The sequence below is a fragment of the Sus scrofa genome, chromosome X (assembly GCF_054392235.1).
Source record: "Sus scrofa isolate SSC_HxYL_T2T_F1_AM1 chromosome X, Sscrofa_HxYL_maternal_Yorkshire_Landrace_v2.0, whole genome shotgun sequence".
In the NCBI taxonomy this organism is placed as follows: domain Eukaryota; kingdom Metazoa; phylum Chordata; class Mammalia; order Artiodactyla; family Suidae; genus Sus; species Sus scrofa.
In genome coordinates this window covers 98,866,712-98,881,037 of record NC_139401.1, presented here as the reverse complement: position 1 = coordinate 98,881,037, position 14,326 = coordinate 98,866,712, and the positions used below count along the sequence as shown (strand labels likewise).

General features: G+C 50.5%; 1 protein-coding gene across 6 annotated transcripts in view; it reads left to right on the top strand.

Annotated features, from left to right (window-relative positions):
* The window catches only part of COL4A6 (collagen type IV alpha 6 chain), a 322,865-nt gene that overhangs the window by 300,486 nt on the left and 8,053 nt on the right, over positions 1–14,326 (top strand). For all 6 annotated transcript variants that reach the window (XM_085008128.1, XM_085008127.1, XM_085008126.1 and 3 more), the window contains 11 exons: positions 93–254; positions 1,909–2,079; positions 3,049–3,192; positions 3,876–4,001; positions 4,484–4,665; positions 6,998–7,061; positions 7,592–7,666; positions 8,165–8,272; positions 8,366–8,473; positions 9,331–9,402; positions 9,870–9,995. In XM_085008128.1, coding sequence (XP_084864254.1) covers positions 93–254; positions 1,909–2,079; positions 3,049–3,192; positions 3,876–4,001; positions 4,484–4,665; positions 6,998–7,061; positions 7,592–7,666; positions 8,165–8,272; positions 8,366–8,473; positions 9,331–9,402; positions 9,870–9,995 — 1,338 coding nt within the window. The remainder of the gene's footprint in view (positions 1–92; positions 255–1,908; positions 2,080–3,048; positions 3,193–3,875; positions 4,002–4,483; positions 4,666–6,997; positions 7,062–7,591; positions 7,667–8,164; positions 8,273–8,365; positions 8,474–9,330; positions 9,403–9,869; positions 9,996–14,326) is intronic.

The window sequence follows — 14,326 nt, the reverse complement described above, 5'->3', positions numbered from 1 at the left end:
GATCAGGGGCTTTTTTAAACATCGGTAGACCAAGTCCACTCCCCTCAAGCTATCAATCCAGGGGCCAATCCTCTGCCTGTTCCTTTCCTCAGGTTTGCTTGGGAAATCAGGCTTGCTCGGCCCCAAAGGTGAGCGGGGCAGCCCTGGAACACCAGGCCACACGGGACAGCCAGGCCCCCCCGGGCCTGGTGGTCTATTCGGCATCAAGGGCAAACCCGGGCTCCCAGGAGCGCCAGGCTTTCCAGGCACTTCAGGTAGGTCCTGCAGAGCAGGGAGCCCCATCTTGACAGACTTAAGCCAGGCCCCCCACGCCCTGGCACCCTGAGGGGCGGTGGCAGCAGTGCAACAGGGCCAGAGTTTAGAAGGGGACTGACTTCCCTGACTTCTCAAGTCACCCCCTCAGTGCCAAGCTGAGCCCATTCCCACAGCTGAGCCTCCAAAATCTGACCCCCCCAAATCTGATCCCTCGCCGCCCCTCCCCCACGACCTCAGTCGCCCCTCTGGGGCTTCAGCCTCCCTCCTGCCTTCCTGCCCTGGTGGTGCAGGTGGGTCTTGCCCCTCTCTGCCGCCCGCACTGGGGAGCCTGCTTTGGGCCCCGGGGAGAAGCTCGAGCAGAGGGTGGCCACGCTGGCAGCCTGCCTCTCAGGCCAGCAGGCCTCTGAGGAGCCAGGGCCAAGGCATCTTTCACTCAGCAGTGGGGCCAGATTCCCCCCCACCCCACCGCCCCATTTCCAGCCTAGTGCTTGCAGCTGGCCTTTTGCTCATACCACCCTCCTCGCCCTGCCGCTGTGACAACGTCGTCCCACCTTGGCTCCTGCCCCCCCCGTGACTGAAGTTGAGTTTTTGCAGAGCTTCTAATATCCTTTTTATCCCCTTTGTCCTTGTGTGTTTCTGGGGTCTTCACAGAGGCTGCCCAGGTGAGAAAGGGACCCACAAACTCACAGACTAACACCGCCCGGCCCTGGCTTTGCCTCTCGCGGAATTATCTGACTATTATCTGACCTGAACTCATGCTGTGGGCTCGGCCCCCATCGCATTTCCTTTCCTGCATTTCCTTTCCTCGTTGCGGAATCCCCTTCACAGCCTCCCATTAGAATCCCGGGGCTTGCAGCTACTTGATGCTTTTCAAGCCATAGAAAACCAAGTCAGCCATTCATTTAGGTCCTTGGGGGCCCAAAGACCTCAGTCGTCACTGATTTAATCCTTTGGTTTTTTAATTTCCTTGCTTTGTACCTGAACATTCCACTTTGGCAGCAGCTCAGGAGCTTAATCCCATTGACCAACTTTAAAGCCCGGGGAAAGAAGTCTCAGAAAACCTAGGAGACCAAATGGGTCTTGGGGATTTCTACAGTACTTGGCACTAGGGGGTCTTTCAACCTTAATGCCAAGGAACTGGCCGACTTAACTGCTTGCATGAGGGATTAAAAGGGCAGCCCTGTATCCATGGCGCCCTGGGAGGCTGACATAATGGCTCAGCTTTAACCTCTGCTTCACCGATTGGCTCAGGAAACAGCCATTATGGAGGGATTCAAACTGGAAGCTCCCGGGGAACCTAGGGTCCAGTTGCCACCCCGGCTTCCCAGAGCTCCATTCAGAAGCTAAAGCGTGAATCACATTCAGAAGGGGGAGGAAGAGTTATCATCCGAAGGGGTCTGCGTGCCCGGCCCACCAGCTCTTGGAAGAGCTGGAAGAAGCAGCCATCGGCCTGGCGCTCTGGGTGGTGGATGCCCATGCTTTAGCCAACTGAGAAGGCTGCCTGTTAGCAGCCTGCCTAGACCATTGCTCAAGGGCCGTTTACAAATCCCAACAAGCCAACCAACCCAAAGCCATGGCACTGGGCAGTGGCCCGGATCTGGACAGAGCCCCCACCTTGACAGCGGTCCTGTGTTCTCTCCTGTGCCAATTCAGGACATCCTGGGAAGAGAGGTCCAAGAGGCGAGATAGGTCCCCCCGCATCAGCTGGCAAGAGAGGCCTGCCTGGGCTGAAAGGCCTTCCGGGATCTCCTGGCCTAATTGGCTTCCTGGGGAACCCCGGCTCGCCAGGGGCCACTGGGTTGCCAGGCCTGCCAGGTCCGAAGGGTAAGTGAAATGATCAGGTGCCAAAAGGGAGCTGCCAGCTGCCCAGCTTGCTGCCTCCCTCCTCTCTACTTAGGAATGCAAACCAGGAGAAGGTGGGCAGGGCTTTTGGTGGCAAGATAGTTGGCAAGGCTAGTGCTAAAGGTGAGTCACCCCCACTGCCTGCTGGGTAGAACACTGGGTTTGAACACTGTGGGCATGGACAGTAACAGTCACACAGGGGTTGCTCGTGTGCACACCCCTTTCTTTTCTTTTTCTTTCTTTTTCTTTTCTTTCTTTCTTTTTTTTTTGTCTTTTGTCTTTTTAGAGCTGCACCTGTGGCATATGGAGGTTCCCAGGTCAGAGGTCCAATCAGAGCTGTAGCTGCCAGCCTATGCCACAGGCACAGCAACGGCAGATCCGAGCCGTGTCTGCAACCTACACCACAGCTCACGGCCATGCCAGATCCTTAACCCACTGAGCGAGGCCAGGGATCGAACCCGCAACCTCGTGGTTCCTAGTCGGATTCACTTCCGCTGCACCATGACGGGAATTCCTGCACGCCCCTTTCTTAAAGCCTGCTAACTCATTTCCTCTGACTATCCTGCTAGACCCTAGAGGTTGCACAGGAGGGGGCAGTACTGGTACAAGGTCACACAACTCGTTAGCACCAGCACCAGGCTAGAGTTCATTGCCCTGTCCTAGGCTGTTTTGTTGCTGTTGTTGTTTTGGTGTGTTTCATTTTGTTTTGGTAAGAGAGGTACTTACCTCTCCTTTCCTTTCTGGTGCTTGGTGCCACGGACCTGTTCAGGGAGGTAGCGTACCATGTATTGATGAAGAGCCTAGGCTTTGGAGTTAGAGACACTTGGGTTTGAATCCCTTCTCTGCACCTTCCTAGCTGTGTGTCTTTGGGTGAGTTAATGAACCTCTCTGAGCTTCCATTGCCTTCTATGTCCAACAGGGATAATAAGAGAAGTTCTCGTTTCTCCACAGGTGAGAAGGGGTCTGTTGGGCTGATAGGTTTTCCAGGGATTCCAGGTCTCCCTGGTATTCCTGGTGCAAGCGGATTAAAGGGAATTCCTGGATCAGCCGGAAGAGTGGGACCTTCTGGACAGGCTGGCAGCCCTGGTGAAAAAGGTGAGCTGGGAATTGAATTCCAGAAGTGCCACCCATGCTTCCCAAGATAGATTTTTATCAACTTTGTCATTCAAGTGGCTTGTACCAACCCCGTGTTAGATAAGATTTGGGATTTCTGAATGAAGTCCTTTTAAACCAGAAGACCTAAATCGCTCTGACTTACCAATGCATGTTAGAGGCCTCGTCACACATTCCCAGATGTTCAACAGAGGAGGGTTTCATATAGGGTCTAAATTTGCTAATGGGAGTTCCTATTGTGGCTCAGTGGGTTAAGAACCTGAGGATATGGGTTCGATCCCTGGCCTCACTCGGTGGGTTAAGGATCCAGCACTGATACAAGCTGTGGTGTAAGTCTCAGATATGGCTCAGATCCTGCATGACTGTGGCTGTGGCCTAGGCTGGCAGCTGCAGCTCAAATTCGACCCCTCGCCCAGGAACCTCCATGTGCCGTGTGTGCGGCCCTAAAAATAAAAATTAACTAATGAATTAATTAATGGACCTTGGGCTTGGCTAGGAGAGGGCGTGCACATAAATGAGAAGTTGGGGAAACAGGCAGGGTGGAGGCTGGAAGCGCCCAGAAAAGGAGCCTGGGGTGGTGGGAGAAGAGCTGATATGGAAGCTCATGCCTGACCTGGGTGTCTAAGCTCTGTCTCACACAGGTCTCCCCATCTCCATCCCTGCAGGAGACAGAGGCGACCCAGGGCCAGTGGGAATCCCCAGTCCAAGACCGCCAATGCTGAATGTCCTTTTCAAAGGAGACAGAGGCTCTCAGGGCTCAGCTGGATCCATCGGATTTCCCGGGCCCAGAGGTGCTGGGGTGGGGAGTGGGAAAAAGAACCACCCAAGACAGTTTTGATGACCAAATTCGACTTCATTGCTGGGAAAAGGCTCCACGGCCCAAGAACCCCCGGGGGTGGCACTGTGGGTGGCAGCTGCGGGGGTGGGGGTTGGATCTAAGGAAGCTGCCTTCCCTGAATTTGAGGGGTGCCTGGACTGGGAGACTGCCGGTTTTCATGGCCACTGTGGAACTGAGTTTTTGAACTTCTGGCGGCTGCATCCCTACCGGAGCCTGGCAGATAGTGGGGTGTGGGCACTGAGCGGCTTCCCCCGTGAGGAGGCTGGGGTGGCCACGACTGGTGCCCCAAAGACACCTCCCCCACCCCGCCTCCACCCCCATGCTGACTATCCCCTAGCTTGCCCTTTGCCTGCCTGCGACCCGGGCACCTGCACCGTGGGGAGCAGATTTTCTTTTGCTTAGAGTCTTTTCCCAAGCTGTTTGCTTCTCTGCCAGGTGACAAGGGAGAAGCTGGCTTCCCCGGGCCACCAGGCTTGCCTGGAGCTCCTGGCTTGCCCAGCATCATCAAGGGACTTAGTGGGATACCAGGCCCTCCTGGTTCCACGGGACTGCGGGGCTTACCCGGCCTGAAGGGGTCCCCTGGAATCACAGGGTTCCCAGGAGTACCAGGACAAAGTGTAAGTGTGCCTGGATCTTTGTCTCCCATATTGCCTACCTTTTTGATCCCAGCCCGCTTCCAGCCCCCCTCCCCCAGCTCACCCCAAACAAGGCCCCTCCTTGAGTCTGACAGGTCTTTCTCCCCCACATGGCAGAGCACCCGGCTCAGAAGTGCCATACACCTGCCCGTCCTTCAGGCCCAGCCCGGGCACCACCCCCCTCCAGGAGTCCCTGAGCTCCACCTGCGTTGGTCACCTACACTTCTCACTGCTTACACCGACCCTCGTTGGTTCTGTGTGGGTCCACCCTCATCAGTGAGATCGTTAGGACTTAAGAACAAGAATTGCCTTGCATGCCTCTTTGTCTGCATCCCACCACCAGCAGCCCACATTGAATTTGGCACATCCTAGGAACTGGGTACAGACTACTTGATGTTTTGGTTTCAGAGAGGTCTTTGGGGCCTCCGCAAGAAGCAACAACCGGCCAAGCATCAAAGCCAGTTTCTCTGAGTTCTTAAAAGGCAGGGCGGTAGAGTAGGCTTAACAATGAGACAGATGTGGGTTCGAATCTCGGCCCCATCACGCATTAACTCTATGATTTTGTGCAGATCGCTCAACTCGCCGGAGCCTCGCTTTTCCCATCTGTTAAAAATAGGAATGCTGTGGCGTGGGTTCAATCCCTGGCCCAGGAACTTCCATATACCATGCATGGCACAGCCAAAATTAAATGGGAACGGTATTCAAACCTTCTTCAGACAGTAGTGAGGATTAAGCGAGGTGACGTGTATAAAGCAGTTAGCGTTGTATCTGGCATGTTGTAGGCTCGGAATAAATAGTAGCAGTAATAGGAGTAGATTTGAAGGGACTAAATAAACAGCATCACAGCACATCTGTGCTCCCTGCAGGCAAAGCCCCCTGTCCTTTAAAAGTGTCAGTCCAGGAGTTCCCACCACGGCTCAGTGGTTAACGAACCTGACTCGTAACCATGAGGTTGCAGGTTTGATTCCTGGCCTTGCTCAGTGGGTTAGGGATCTGGCGTTACCATGAGCTGTGGTGTAGGTCTCAGATGCGGCTCAGATCTGTGTCGCTGCAGCTGTGGTGTAGGCTGGCAGCTGCAGCTCCGATTTGACCCCTAGCCTGGGAACCTCCATGTGCCGTGAGTGTGGCCCTAAAAAGACAAAAGACAGGGGGAAAAAAAGTGTCAGTCCATCTGGTGGAGAGAAAACTCCCTCCCTCTCTCTCCTGAAGTAATTGCAAAAAATCAACCTGCTACTCACACACTAAGAGGGATGGAGCCAAAGCAGGAAGGCATTTTGGGGGGGCGGGGTGTGGGGTTCCCAGCTTGAGCAGAGGCTCAGGTTGAATGGATATGGCAAATGCACCGAAAACACCAGGTGAATGCAGGGGGTGTCCTGGGTCGTGGTCCAATGAGCAGAGTGACCCAACTCCGACTCCCACCCAAAGCACCAGGTAGTGTATGTCTTTCCTGGGTATGTGTCAAATCAATCAAAACCATACTTGATGCCTGGGGAAGGAAGAACCATACTGGTGGCTGCTGACATGCCCACTTCCCAGATTCAGTGTGTTGGACCTTAGCCAGTGAGGGCAATATTTCTTGTGAAAACCATAGAAAGATGAGCCCAAACGCAGACTCCAGGATCTGCATGCATACAGCTTGCTATCTGGTGGCCGAAAGACTGTGTTCCTCGCAGAACAGGCAGCAGAGGGCCAGCCCCGCGTGATGAGGTGACACATTTTCTCATGCATAATGGCTCCAAACATCTGGCGTGGGCAGTGATAGCCAACTGGACGCAGAGCAGATCGAGTGCCTGGCCTGACCGTTGTGGTCTATATTTTCTCAGAGACTTGCGAGAGCATCCGCATCCTGATTTCCCAAGACTCTAATTTCGATGGGCATTGGGAAGCTATTTTTTTATTTTAAATGATTTTTAGTTTTTCCATTATAGCTGGTTTATTGTGTTCTGTCAATTTTCTGCTATACAGCAAGTTGCCCCAGTCACACATACACATATACATTCTTTTTCTCACATTATCCTCCATCACGCTCCATCGTAAGTGACTAGATATAGTTCCCAGTGCTATACATTGGGAAGTTATGCGTGACCAGACCAGGATTAATCCGCAGATCGCATCCCTCCCCTCTAAACCCTAAATACGCATTTTTGCCCCTTGATCATCACCTTCCCTCTGCAGGATGCTCCCTCCATCCCCAACCTGTCCACCCCTGCCACAGAGTACACAGTGGGACATGTTTCAAGCAATAGCTTGGGGAAGAGACAGTGGGAAGCCCTGAGCGCTGGGCAGAAATACTGATTCTCGTATTGCTTTGAAGGGCTCACAGGGTCTCAGTGGAGCTCCTGGGCTCCCAGGAGCATCTGGTCTCCCAGGTTTAAAAGGTAAGGAGCATTTTCTCCTTGAATGTGTTTTTCCAGAGCAAGGTAGATTCCTAGCAGGTCCAGGGCTCTCCTTGGGAGAGATTTTATGTTTAGGGGAAAGAAAATTGATTTACATTTCCCCTTTGGATGAACCCCCTGTGCAGTCTTTGTTCCTCAAAGATATATGGGACACAGTGGTTTGACTCACCTGCCTTCCAGACTCAGCAGCAGGGAAGAGCCTTGGCTCTAGACAGTCTCTTCTGCTGGTTGCTGTTTGGGGGCCCCTCCTACCATCTTCTCTGCCCGTACTGAGCCTGGCAAGGCATTTCCCAATGAAGATGTGCTGCATGTAACAGCATTTCATGCTGGTAGCCTGGTAGCATCCTAGCCCTTCACTGGCGATTGGTCACATTTTCCCCAATGGGTAATTTTGTCAAGGAGCTCCTCCGGCCATATTGACTCCAAAAAGATATTTCCTTCACAAGAACTGCATGCTGCAAATTGAGCTATAGCTTCTCCCGACCACTTGAACAATGTCTTGATATTGCCAGGAGATCAAGGCCAGACACTTGGAATTTCTGGTAGCCCAGGACCCAAGGGACAACCTGGAGAGTCTGGTTTCAAAGGTAAGGCTGTTTGTACTTTCGTCTCGTATGTGTCACAGACTCCTCAAAACTGGACTGGAAGGAAATGTGGAGGCCAAGCCCAAGTTCTGCAACTTCTCTCCAGTGTAAAAAAATTCCTATCTGAAATGAATCCACTCATAGGCAGCTGACAGTTTTCCCAAACCAACCAGCCTACTTTTCCTTCAAAACTCCTAGATGCATGGGATAAGTCTAAGAGCCCTGAGATAACGGTGTCCACCCCCTGAGTTTATAGTTCTGTAAACCACTTCTTGAACATTTCCATCCATTGCCCCTATTTCTGGAAACACTCAAAACAAGTTGACTCACTCTTCAATTGGGCAGCCCCTTTCAAATGTGAAGAGAACTGCATCAGAGTATCTTGCATCCAGCTCCTGTGGCAGTTCCGAATGGCTTCACCTTCCTGCTCTCCCTCTCTCATGGTAGAACACACTGCCCCAACTGCAGCCTGATCACTCTGCATTTTTCTTGATTTTGTAGGTGTGAAAGGAAAAGATGGACCCGTTGGTGATGTGGGTTTCCCAGGAAACAAAGGGGAAGATGGGAATGCTGGTATTCCTGGAGCTGTTGGCCTTCCTGGCTCCCCAGGTACCATGACACATGAGAGTTTTATTCTGGAAAAGCTAGGATCAACTTAAAGCCATGACCCATTCTGAAAGTCTACCTTGTTTTCATTTTTAGGACTCCCCGGGGTCGCAGGCATGAGGGGAAATCCAGGGCTTCCAGGTTCTCCAGGCCACCCAGGGGCATCTGGGCCCCTGGGACCCCCTGGCCTCGTAGGAACCAAAGGTATGTGCGTTGGGGAGCTCCCATCTTGGCTCAGAGGTAACAAACCCGACTAGTATCCATGAGGATGCAAGTTTGATCCCTGGCGTCTCTCAGTGGGTTAAGGATCTGGCGTTGCTGTGAGCTGTGGCATCGGTCTCAGATGTGGCTCAGATCTAATGCTGCTGTGGCTGTGGTGTAGGCTGGCAGCTGCAGCTCTGATTCGACCCCTAGCCTGGGAACTTCATGTGCCGAGAGTGCGGCCCTAAAAAAGACCAAAAAACCTAAAACAAAAAAACAAAGGTATGTGTGTTGGGGAGCAGGCAGTGGGGAAAAGGGTCCTTCTCTCAAGAAAGGATAGCAACTACTTTTTATTAGGAGACTCTGGCTGGGGTTAGGCTGTGTCCAGGGGAGTCGCTGATGGGGCTGAATGAGGGATAACAGGAAAGGCGGAAAAAGTGGAAGAAGCGAAGGCAAACATGAACGGGAAGAGGAGAACATGGGATCCATGGAGAACAGAGTTAGCAAGGAAGGTCATTGTGCTGGCATAGGTGGCCTTTCCCTGACTTAGAGATTGGGCATCAAGTCTCGGGGGGGCTGGTAACTCAAGGTCTTGGCATTGCCACTCTGAATTCTTCTTGAAGATACCTAATTATCGACCACCCTGCTCTTAAAGCTGTATCGGCCTCTATAAGAGGCAGGAAGACCTAGGTTGGAGGGTGATGGTTACGGGTGGTCCAGTCTCCCTTAAGGCATCAAATAATGTCTCAGGAAAGACCTTGGAGAGGAGGACCTTTGAAATGGCTTGGGGGACAGGACCTTTTGCTGACTCTTCATGATTCAGAAGTGCTGGGGCCATTTCTGATATTCTCTCCCCTGAGGTTTCCCTGGACTTCCTGGTTTACATGGACTAAACGGGCTTCCAGGAACCAAAGGGACTCATGGAACTCCAGGTAAGCAAGACCCTCAAAGGCAGGGGAGTAGAGCGGCAGCTCTTCCGGAAGCCTGACAGGGCTGGCCTTCAGTTCTTGACCATGGCGTATGCCATGTCCTTAGACTCCTAGATGTCCTTGCCAGCCCCCAATCTGGAATGCCTTGATGTGGGGCGGGGGGGAGGAGGTACACTTACACTTTGTCCTGACATTCCTGGGAACCCTGTGATTCCAGGGGACCCCTTCAGGCTGGGTAAGCCCCACAGTCCCATGGAACCAGGAGGGCCTGGTATCCCACTAAGTCTCCCGATGATGCTGAGCAAGCCAGGAGCTCCAGGCAAGCCTGGTGGCCCAGGGAGGCCAGCCTCTCCCTTGTCACCTGGGAGAGTTGCAGATGGCTTGGGAAAAGACGCTAGGCAAGAGAGCTAGGCATGAAGGCCTCACCCCCACTGAGTTCTGGCCCCGCATCTCTCTGCCTCTCCTCCTAGGACCTAGCATAACCGGTGTGCCTGGGCCAGCTGGCCTGCCTGGTCCCAAAGGAGAGAAAGGCTCTCCAGGAGTTGGCATTGGAGCCCCAGGAAATCCAGGCGTGAGAGGGCAAAAGGGTAGCCGAGGTAAGTGAACCCAAGTCAGGCTTGGCTGAGGAGCTGGGGTTGGGATTCATCAGGGCTGTGCGGCCCTGTGGGATGAGCTGTGCATATTTTCACATCTCCGGGAATCTCAGAACCCAGTGGAATGGACTGATGGCAAAAAGAGGGTAGATTGGGAGTTCCTGTTGTGGCTCAGAGGGTTAAGAATCTGACTACCATCCACGAGGATGTGGCTTTGATCCCTGGCCTCACTCAGTGGGTCAAGGATCTGGCTTTGCCATGAGCTGCAGTGTAGGCTGCAGACGTAGCTCAGACGTGGCGTGGCTGTGGCTGTGGTGTAGGCCAGCAGCTGCAGCTCTGATTCGACCCCTAGCCTGGGACCCTCCATATGCTGTGGGTGCAGCCACGAAAGATTAAAAAAAAAAAGAGGATAGATCATATGTAGGCCTTTCCTGGGAAAAGGAGTGTCAGATTTCCTCCCACTTTCCCTTGTTAACCTCGGGGCCTTTCTTTCTCACTTTGCCAGAGCCTGGGTTTAAAGGTCCTGAGGGACTGGGCTTATCTACTTAGGGAGAAGTCAGCTGGAAGTTCCTCGGTATCCAGTGCGGTTGGTCCTCCCAGGGCCCTGGGAGGACAGGGTGGCTATGGGAAAGAGTCTGAGATGAAGAGGATAAATGTCTCCTAAGAAGAGGCACCAGTAGCACTTGATTAGGATTTGCTGGGTTTCCTAGAAATCAGATATCGCCTTAATCGCAGCCCCTGACTCATCACATTATCTGAAGCCCCCTTTCTGAGCCTCCCTTCCCCCACCTCTCATATAGTGAGAATGCATTCTGATTCTTTTAACGCCCCTTAGAAATGTGCTGGAAGAGTTCCCATTGTGGCTCAGTGGGTTAAGACCCTGACTAGGATCCATGAGGATGTGGGTTGGATCCCTGACCTCGCTCAGTGGGTTAAGGGTCTGGCATTGCTGTGAGCTGTGGTGCAGGTCACAGATGCCGCTCGGATCCTTCATTCCTGTGGCTGTAGTGTAGGCCAGTGGCTATAGCTCTGATTCAACCCCGAGCCTGGGAACTTCCATATGCAGCAGGTGTGGCCCTAAAAAAAAAAAAGAAAAGAAAAGAAAAGAAAAAAGAAATGGTCTGGAGAGGTGTATACCTCCCCCTCAATGTAGAATAAGAAATGAATTTAGTGTAGCATCGTGCCTAAGAGTATGGGCTCTGAAGTCAGACTGCTGGGTTCAAATTCCAGCTCTCCCTTTCACTAGTTACAGGAACCAGCAAGTTACATGCCCCTCCATCCCAAAGGAACCCGTGGCTTTCCTTTTCTGTAAGATGTGAATGAGAGCATCTACCCCATAGGATGGGTGAGGCATCGAGGCGGACTGGGGTACTATGTACGGAAGCATTCAAGAAACGTGGGCCATTCTACCATCCCCTGTTCCCTGGGGAAATCATGTTTGCGAAACGATCTGTTGCTCATCCGTCTGGGGCCCGGGGTCCCACCGCATCATTTGATGGGTTTATGTGCAGCTGCATTTTATGTGGGGCATCTGCTGTCTCTGTGTTTACTCTTTTCCTTTGTCTGGACCGATGTGTACTTTCCCGAAAGCCAGCAGCTTCTCCAGAGTGAGGGCCCCTGCAGGGTCTGAGCCTGTAGGGAGATTGTGGTGGCTTCTTTGGCAGGAGGCAGAGGAGAGGGGACCGGGGTGGAAGCACAGGCAGGATGCCTTTTTGCTTTTAAAACCTTTATGAATTTCTGGTCATTAAATTATTCATGGCCTTTGGCTATCTGAGGTAATAAAATCACAATTACACATGCAGTAAACAGCACATGTCAAGATGCATACATTTCAGGCACATAATGTTGAGGAGGAAGAACAGGAAGTCACAGAGGAATACGTTTGGTATGATTCCAACCAATATGTTGTTCAGGGATCCAAACATGCATGGTTAACCTGGGATGAAAAGGGAAAGATGAACATAGAGTTCAGGGGGGGTTGCCTCTGGGAGGGAGGGAAGGTGGAGGAAACCGAAGAGCTTGCAAAGAAATTCAAAGGCAATGCTATCTCCTTTTTCTTAAATTGGGTCGTTGAAACACAGATGCTCACTGCATCTGGATGATTTTATGTATATGTATATATATATGATTTTAAAACATTATTGAGTTCCCGTCATGGCTCAGCAGAAACGAATCCGACTAGCATCCATGAGGACGCAGGTTTGATCCCTGGCCTCGCTCAGTGGGTTAAGGATCCGGCATTGCTGTGAGCTGTGGTGTAGGTCGCAGACGCGGCTCAGATCCTGCATTGCTGTGGCTCTGGTGCAGGCCGGCAGCTACAGCTCCGATTGGACCCCTAGCCTGGGAACCTCCATATGCTGCAGGTGCAGCCCTAAACAAACAAACAAACAAATTTCCTGCTCTTCTCAATATCTTTAAAACAATTTATTTTAAAAGAACACAGCAAATATCATGCCGCCCACCCCAGGAACCTAAACTCTCATTTGATTATAAAAATCAGTGTACAATGAAGATTTGCCCCTAGGAAAACTTCCTAGGAATGATCCATGTCCCTAAGATCCCTTTATCCAAATAACATTAAATGATGCCATTCGTTTTCGTATTTTGCCCTAAACATTGAAAGCCTGCATTTGTATATTGCATGTTTTGTTTGTTTGTTTGTTTGTTTTTTGCTTTTTCGGGCCGCAGGTGTGGCATATGGAAGTTCCCAGGCTAGGGGTCAAATCGGAGATAGAGCTGCTGGCCTACACCACGGCCACAGCCACGCCAGATCCAAGCCATGTCTGAGACCTACACCACAGCTCATGGCAAAGCCGGATCCTTAACCCACCGAGGTCAGGGACTGGACCTGAATCCTCATGGATCCTAGTCAGATTCGTTTCTGCTGAGCCATGATGGGAACTCCCAATATGGGGTTTGATTTGTTTGTTTTAGGGCTCTAACAATGGAGTGAGTTGGGAAAATATGGCATCTTGCATTTTCATGTGATCATTTAAAGTGTCTCATTCTTAATCAAAGAAATACTTGAGCTTTTTTTTTTTTTTTACTACTTGAAGATAGTAATACCTTTATTTCAGGTTTAATGATGTATTGGTATAATTATCAAGAAACAGGTGAAGAGGAGGTGGCTCCAAAAATTGCCTTGAGTACAGACGTTATAATCTGTGTGCTGCCCACACTTACTCTATGTGGTGTCTAATTTATTGGTTTTGCATAATTTCAGCGTATGTATATATCAAAATGTACTTTTAGGACAAAAATACAATATGTCTTTCTTTTCAGATTTTGCCCTTTGTGAAAAAGAAAAATCCTTCAATGATTCATCAAGCCATAACTGACAGTGCTAAAAGTAGTGCATGTGGCTTTGCAACTGGTTTTGCTTTTTTTTACTTTGTTTCTTTTCCAGACTTCTAATAATTGGAGGCTTTTCCTGAAATTTATTTTTTCCTCCTCTGTCTTGCCTCAGTATTCAATTAATTAATGATCTGTTAAAAGACACCCAAATTAACTAATCCTCCATCTTTCTATACAAGTTTTCATGGATACACTATTAGCTAAATATGAGAAATTCAACATTAAGATTTTGGGATTTTCTTGTCACAAACAAGAGTCTCAACCACCAAAACAACTTATCAACCAATTTGAATATATTCCTCTTCATTTGACTATCTTCCAGAATATACCGAATTAATAAATACATTTCTTCCATGTTCCAAGAACAAAAATAGATGTCTACATTTGTATATGTGGCTTTGATACATTTTCCCATCAAGATTACCATCTATGTTTTTGATGTGTGCACATGACATAAATCTTCTGTAATTGGTTGCATTTTTTTTTAGGTTTTTGAACATACTATAATAGAAATCATTCCACAAACAAAGCATGTAAAGCAGTATTAAAATTTGAGCAAATGAGTATTATGCAAGGAACCTTAGGTAAATGGCTATTCATTCTCTTTGGCCAGAAAGGGAGAAGAGATTTAGGCAATTAAGCAAGCATTCAGCTGATATCATGAATTACCTATAAAATTGTGTTCCAGCTTGCCCAGAAGACCCAGACCTTAGCAGAAGAAGGGGAGCTACACTGGGAGACACAGCGCCCTTGCCACCTCCATCCTGCTGAGCGGGCCTCTGTTCTGACTGGTTGGGGCTTGTGCCCCACCTCGCTCTATAACCTTCTCTGAGCAGCAGCAGTCAGGACCGGCTAACTTAATGAAATGTACAACAGGGATAGTTAGGTTTAAAAGCACTTTAGGGAACTTCAACGCCAGGGGCTGCAGTCATACCTTTTTGTCTTCCTCATTTGGGCGAAATCTGGCTAACATACATCTG